General features: G+C 42.7%; 1 protein-coding gene across 3 annotated transcripts in view; it reads right to left on the bottom strand.

The window, feature by feature from the left end:
* The window catches only part of GAB3 (GRB2 associated binding protein 3), a 113012-nt gene extending 105408 nt beyond the window's left edge, over positions 1–7604 (bottom strand). The window contains exons 1-2 of one of the 3 annotated variants that reach the window (XM_039489579.1): positions 7274–7604; positions 6923–7113 (exon numbers count right to left, since the gene is read on the bottom strand). In XM_039489579.1, the coding sequence (XP_039345513.1) occupies positions 6923–6994 (72 nt within the window). In that variant the 5' untranslated portion in view covers positions 6995–7113; positions 7274–7604. Of the gene's footprint in view, positions 1–6922; positions 7117–7273 lie in introns of all 3 variants that reach the window. The other 2 variants (XM_039489580.1, XM_039489583.1) reach the window with 2 other exon arrangements.
* Between the last annotated feature and the right edge of the window lie 301 nt (positions 7605–7905).

Consider the following 7905-nt stretch of genomic DNA (forward strand, 5'->3'; position numbering starts at 1 on the left):
GTTGAATTAAAGCATTTTATTCAATAGTCAAATAAGATAGAGCAAGTTTACATCATCTGCCGGGATGCAATGTTTTGACATGCAAATTTCATTTCTAATTTAGCATGTGTGGGTTTTTTTTCCTGCATGATCATATTACTAATTCACTTCCAACACAGATGAAAATCCTCTCTTCTAAAGAACTTTATACGTGTAAATTTGCTACATAATCTCCCTTCCTTCTTAAAACAAAAAAATCATAAAACATGTTAGTATACAACAGATTAAAAGTGACAGAAGCTCTGAGATGACCAATACAAATATTGCTCTATTGTAATGTTTTAAATAATAATAATGGGTAGAAGAAATATTGTTAGGTGCCTTACCATTTTCATAGGCTATAACAAAGAGTCTACCACTACTTTAACAGCTTTTTCCTCTAATGTATGTCTGATTTCATCACTAGATTAATTACCAGTAAGTTAACGTTTCCTTCTCCACTTTAGTTTGTGGAACTGCTTTTTTTTCTTTTTCTTTTTTTAAAAAATTATATATAAGTCCTTATTTTCAAATGTGAAGACTTGATAACTTCTGTGTCGCTGTTTTGAAAAGAAACCAATAGCTGGACATTCCAGGGCACTGAAAATATGTAGTCAAAGATTAAACAGGGACTTCAGAGCTATTACAGCTCCACCCAAATTAATAGTCTGACGGAAATTTTGATATTCAGGGTGCCAAGAACAGCAGTGGTTATTTTTTACAAATTTGTTTCTTAGAATTCATCGCCATGTCAGAAGACTAAGCATTGTATCAAACCACCAAAACATGGTTAAAATAGGATAAAATGATGTAACACTCACCAAATTATGAACATTTAATACTAGAGAAGGAAACTCTGCCCTAAAATAACTTCACAGTTATTTACTCAGAGACATCAACTAGTGCTTCACAACAGAGGAGAACATGGTCCTTGCTCAAAAGTAACTTCCATTGCAACCAGTCTTCACTGGCACCTTATTTTTCTGCATCGTTCTCAGAAACTAGTAGCCTGATCAGAACACCAGCCAGTCAGATGTTAGATTAGGTTTTATATCACCAGATAGAATAGACTACATAGCTGAAGAACACACAGTTTATACCAGGGAGACAGGCTCTATGACCTCCACATAAGGACATAGGGTTCTTCTGTTGTCAACAGGAATTAACCTTTCATAAAGTGGTTGAGTCCAATCAGCTGTCTCACTGTGACAAGTGCAGTTTGTTAACTTCACCAGAGCATAAAGGGTAGGGGGACCAAGGCAAAAATGGGAAGATTCTGCAGGAAATAAGTTGGCTTCGAGAGAAACTTAAGTTGAAGGTTCTCTTCTGTTATTTTTCAAGAGCTACCAGAAAAGTCAAACCGTACTAATGGGGTTAATTTGGCCTGTACCTAGAATGTGCAGACTTTGTTTGGAGCAGGGAGGACGTGTCTCCTGCTGATATCAACTCAACTACTAGGGAATCAGACAACCTTCTGGATGATATTTTACATACCAGCAGCCTCCAGAATTTTTGAGAGATTTTTGTTTCCATTGCTTGAACAAATTTTTCCCATAATTAATTTTTTCTTGGTTTCTTCGTAGCTGCTAGCAGCTTCCTGTATGTTCTACTGACAAATACCAGAACTTCAGCAAAAAATGGAGAAGTTGTTCAGAGGAAACAGTTAGCCATTTTCATATCTTTTTAAAGCCTCACATTCAGCGTCAAACCATATATGTGGATCATGAAGCTTCAGATATCTGGAACTGATGTTGTTTACCACAACCTAGCCTAGACACTTAGTCACACTATCAAAAATCTAAAGCAAGCGTCAATTCATGACATTTCTAACACACAAACTCCAAGAAGGGTTATGGTGAGAAATGCAACTCAATCTCTACTTACATGGGATTCATTTTAGCCTATAATTTTCAAGCTCCTAATAAAGAATCTTGATTGTTGGTAGTGTTTGAAATATTCACTCACCCAAGTCAAGTGGGACCTTGGGCCTGGTGAAGAAGGGGACCTACTCCATCAATTTCTACAGTACAGGGCCACCTAGAGGATTCAGGGGGCCTGGGGTCTTTGGCGGCGGGGGGCCCACGCCGCTGAATTGCCGCCGAAGACCCGGCACTTTGGCGGCGGGTCCCAGAGCAGAAGGAGCCCCCGCTGCCGAAGACCCGGAGCGGAAGAAGCTCCAGGGGTCCGGGCCCGCGAGAGTTTTCCAGGACCCCTGGAGCGAGTGAAGGACCCAGCTCCAGGGCCCCCGAAAAACTCTCGTGGGGGCCCCGGGCTCGCAGCAAATTGCCCCACTTCCCCCCTTCCCCTCTGGGCAGCCCTGTTACAGTACTGAAGGTTAAAAACTGAAGGTCAGATTTTCATTGGCTGGTAATCTTTGCAACACTGACTTCAATGGAGCTACTACCCTGATTTACACCAGCTAAGAACCTGGCCTTAGAGTTTATCGTTTTTATGATTTGGGGGGGGGGACGGACGGGACACCAAGGGCTGGCCTTCTGACCTGGAGTTCACTGGCACAGCTCTGGATCCTCCTCTTTTCTGTCTTTCTTGGCTAGTAGCAAATCTGGTAAATTTCACGCCCGACTCTCAATTCTAGGCCATGAAACAGTTTTGTTATTTTTATCAACAATGAGAAACTGGTGGTTGTTCCCAGCTACATCTACAACACTAAGGATACCAAAAAGCTCCCTATTGTTCAGGGCTCATATTGTGTAACTGATTGTAGGTGGAACATCCCTGCCTGCTCTTCCTTTCTGAACGCTCATTGCCTTATCTACAAGTAGCTAGAGTCAGCTTTGGCTGGAAAGATGCACCCTTAGGCCTTGTCTACACTGCCACTTTACAGCGCTGAAACTTTCTCGTTTGGGGTGTGGAAAGACACCCCCCGAGTGATGCAAGTCTCAGTGCTGTAAAATGGCAGCGTAGACAGTGCACCAGCGCTTAACCAAATTCGGTGTTTATTAAGTGCTAATAGGGGGGATAAAAGCACCCCAACAAGAGACCTAAATATCCAGGGCCCATTCACCAAACAAGCCCAGATAATCCCGTTTCATCCAGTATGGAACCCCGGTGTGGGGGGGGGGGGACTGAAGTCAATGACAAAAATCCTATTGACTTCAATGGGGTCAAGATTTCACCCAAAGTGTTGAAATATCAAAATTTAATTATATTGAGTCTGATACACCTCTACCCTGATATAATGCGACCCGATATAACACAAATTCGGATATAACACGGTAAAGCAGCGCTCCGGGGCGGGGGGGGGGGGCGAGGGGGCTGCACACTCCAGCGGATCAAAGTTAGATATAACGCGGTAAGATTTTTTTACTCCCGAGGACAGCGTTATATCGAGGCAGCAGTGTATTTAGTATTCTTATTCTAGGAAACTATGGTCCCTACTATGTAACCTCTGCTTTCACTGCAACACCCAGCGTCTTCCCACCCTCACCAAACCCTACACCAGCACTTTACAGAACCTTCCCCCAAAACCTACATAGATTAAACCAATGAGAAAAACCCACAATAGAACACAGTGGGGAAATGAGAGCTCAGCAGTTTGCAGGTCACATTTATGGGACAAAGAGCTGCAGCAAACACCAAATAGTCTCCAGGGAGATTCCTTGCACAGTTGAGCCTTTAGATAGGCTGATGAAAGATTAATGTTTCACGATAAGAGAGTGGTACAATACTGTATAGGATATTAGAATACTGTTAAAATATTTCCTTATAAAAAAACCAAGTGTCCTGTGTTTCTAATGAAGTCTCTGCATTTAGCATTAGCCTCTGTTTTTACAGAAAGTTACATGTTGGTAATTAATCTCATGTTCATTTCCTGCACATGTAAGACAGCACCCTTTGTTAGGGAATGATAAGACACTTCTAAGAATAGTAATACTAAGAGTGTCAGCTTTGTGAGACATTAGAGGAAAAATACAGACTCCAACACCTGTTTTTCAGTTTTCACAGGCTTCAACATAATTTTATCCTTATTTACTGCCAAATTCGGACTTTCTTTATGCTCACAAAACCTAACTGAGTTCATGGGGTACAAGTGCAAGGCCATGTCTACACTTTACGGGTGATACAGCGGCACAGCTACAGTGCTGTAGCTATGTCACTGTAGCTCCCATGTTGTAGACACTTCCTACAGCAACTGAAAGGGGTTTTCTGTCATTGTAGGAACTCCATCTCCCTAAGTGATGGTAGCTGGGTCGAGCTGTGCCTACATGGAGTTAGGTTGGCATAACTACAGCACTCAGGTGTGAGATTCATACCTTTGAACGCCGTAGATACTTTGACCTAACTTTTAACTACAGACCAGGCCTCAGTGAAGGCAGGCTTTCACCTTTAGGTCCCTATCCTGCAAAGACATACACATATGCTTAATTTTACACACTGTAAGTATTCCCAGTGAGTTCAGTGGGACTACTCACAATGCGTAACATTAAGCACCTGTAAGTCTTTGAAGTGTCAGCACACTAAGGCGTAGGTTTGAAACTGAGGGTCTATTCCCTTTCCCTCAATATACCTTTGCTCCTTATCCCCTTGAAATCACTGAGAATTCCCCAATGGCTGCAATGGGTACAGGATTAGGAATCATTTGTGTGTATAACAGGAAGAGTACCTGAACCTATGTGGGCCTTGTCCTATACTCAAATCAGTATAAACTTGGAGCAACACCAAAGTCAGCTGAGTTACTCCAGTGTAAAACTGGTGCAAATGACTGGCACATCAGACCCATGTGTACAATTTGCACATAATTTTTAAAATCTGTGAAAGCTTCAGTATCAGAGTATACATTCTGACAACTGGGCACAAAGTGGTGCAAATCTTTGGGATTAGTGGATGGTTTCTGTTCACAATCACAGCCTACAGCATTCTGCAGTAAATGGTTTATACTTATACCTACAGAAATTAATTTAAATTAGTCACTCTTTTAGCAGGGTTTTTTGTCTTTATAACAAAAAATTGTGGTGATGAAACCATAACAGAAAAAAAAAAAGAATCTTCCAAAGTGCTTTGAGATCTATGGATGAAAAATGCTAAAACTAGATATTATTATTACCACCAAAAATTACTTTACCATTCAGATTACACCACCCACACTCTAAGCATGGGGATAAAAGAAAGGATGTTAATCTTTGCTGTATTTAGAGCAGATTTGCTTCTGCTTTACTGTGAACAAGGCGGTAGTTTATCCCATTGACCAGAAAACAAACATTAATCAAGAGAAATCTAGCTAATCTAATGGCTCAGGTTTGAGGAATAATGTAGACTCAATTCCACTGGGGGTTGTAGTGCAAGATCTAGGGACAGCTTTTGCAGATTGCTGCTAGTTTTGTGAGCTGATCAGTGCCCCTGCTGTGACTATTATCTTGACTGTATAATGGGGGCTTTCAACTCCCAGCTTTGTCACATTCTGTTTTCTCTTCCTTGCCTTTTTATGAATATTGAGTCATCAAAAATAGTTTCACTGGCAGAGTTTCTAATCCTACCAGCTGGATGAATCAGTGGCTTATACACTGCTGCAAAACAGTCTTAGTATGCTATTTATTAAAGAAAATACTACAAAAACTAGATTTCCCTATTTATATGCTGTTCTCTCAAGACAGATTTCATGGGTTATTTTAGTTAGAAAATGTTAACTGAACAAAGCAAATTTAAATGCACTACCATGGTGTGAGAGGAGAAACTGATGCTTAGAATAAGTTTGATGTCAATTTTATCATCAGTAAATTACTCCTTTTCTAAAAGCAAACAAAAGAAGTCCATTTCAAAAGAGCTGTGATTTTAGTCTTCAGAAGCCAGAGTGGTTCCCCATATTACTAGAAAAAAGCTAGCATCAGCAACCCAGAAAAAAAAACGCTGATAAACCCACGCAAATATGACAAATGATGCAAGCCATGTAAATGGCTACAAAATTATGATAGAAACATATGGTGGCATCCTTCTAGTCTAGGGAAGTGCTCTGGGGCAAGATAGATGTAAAGTGCATTACTTGAGGGAACATCACAAGGTTCCAAAAGACTGAACAATAACACGCCTCGATAAGGATTTTCATAAACGTGCATGCAAAATGGCCCAAGATGGGTTTAAGTTTAGTGCTGTTCCAAGCAATTTATTATTTTTTTTAATAAAAGGTCATTTACTTCTGCCTGGAATGCCTTCCTTCGCAGCCCTGCAGTGATACAGTTTCCTATGTTTGTACACACACCCTTTTTTTTTTTTTTTTTGCAGAAAAACAGGCAGACAGATAGAAAATGAAACAAGGGGTCCCCGTCGCTCAGAATGCCATTGCTGCTATCCAGGCTTGGAAATCCCGGTTTGTTTTGTTCAGTCCATTTTACCTTTTGACCATCTGGAACTTTATAGCAAGGCATCTCCTTGCACTACTTTATGACAGGCAAAAAGCGTAGCTGTGTAAATGCAACTGGAATGTTAATTTGGTAAACAAGAATATCACAGGCATTGGCATTATCCAGTGTCATTGCCATTACATTAGCATCTTAGCAAAACATGCCACCCTAATTCAAGCAAGGAGTTAAAAACCTTGGGACAGTAGGTTCTTCTTAGCTTCTGAACAAGATACCCATGAGTGACTGTTACAAAACTGTTATAGTTATGGCAACATTAACTGAAACTGAAATGTGGTTTAAACCTAGGCTCTGTTGCATAACATACAATTGAAGTATTCTGACCTTGCGAGCCTCAAAGGTTTCTTTTAAAAGGGCACAAAAATATTGCTGAAAATTAAATTGCTTAATAAGCGCATCGACTTTTCTCTTATTGTTTTGGTCCCGACAAAAGCTTATATCCCCCACACATTTCAAAGTAAGAGTTAGACACGGAGCAGATGCAAAAATGCTCTTGGATGGAACAATATCAGGAGCGTCGCTTTACTTACATATCTCTTCAGTTTCTTCTCGGGGGGTGATTTGATGAGCCAGCCAGTGCAAACAACGTCCCCCGAGCTCATCTTCCCCCCCTCTCAAAGAGAAGCGACACGGAATCCAGTGTGTGTGGTTGTGTGTATTGTTCCTTCCCAGCCAATTTGAAACTAGCAGCAATCGGCTTCCTTCAGCTGTGTTTCCAATGCTGCTACAGCGCAAGAAGGAAGTCACAACATTGATCACGGACACAGGCAGCTCCCCCCCTCCCCTCCCACGGAAAACACAATGCAACACACAGAGCACGTGACGGGGCCGAGAGGACAGGGATAAACAAAAACAAGCGTGTGCAAAATACCCACACCCACCCTGATACTGACACGCCGCCGGTTATTCTAGCCGCTCCGGCGGGCAGAGCGAGCTCTCCCACGCCCCACGCCCACACTCTGGTGCAATTGTGTCCCTGCTGTTTAATCACCCCGGAGCAGGCGGCTTAGCACTGGGCTAGGCAGGGCGCTAACAAACACACACACACACGGGGAAGCCGGTTCGAGCTGCCAGCACAACGTTCGGAGAAGGAACCTGCTGCGGATTGGGGCGGGGCGGGTCAGGGCTCCAGCCGGGGCGTGGGGTGCGGCTCCGAATTTCTCTGCATTGAGCCGCACGCTAAGCAGGGTGGGGGCTCGATACACAGCAAACGCCGCCTCCCTCCCAAACCGCAGGGCACCGGGTGGCGACAAGCGGGGCGCTGGAAGCCCCCTTGCCTTGCAACGAGCTGCCACCAAGGCTGACCACAAACCGGAGCCCTGGAGGTGTCACATTGGACCGGAAGCGAGGGCTAGGGCTCTGTCTCTCTTTGAGTGAAATGAAGGGTCGCTCTCCGGGCTTGGAAATGAAATATTCATCTAGCCCTTTAATAGCGACCATCCCTGTAGCCTCTGTGTGCTTCCCTATCAAAATAACTGGCATGATCAGGTATCTAGTGGACTTCAACATAGGG

Source organism: Mauremys reevesii, linkage group 9, assembly GCF_016161935.1.
Source record: "Mauremys reevesii isolate NIE-2019 linkage group 9, ASM1616193v1, whole genome shotgun sequence".
Classification (NCBI taxonomy): domain Eukaryota; kingdom Metazoa; phylum Chordata; order Testudines; family Geoemydidae; genus Mauremys; species Mauremys reevesii.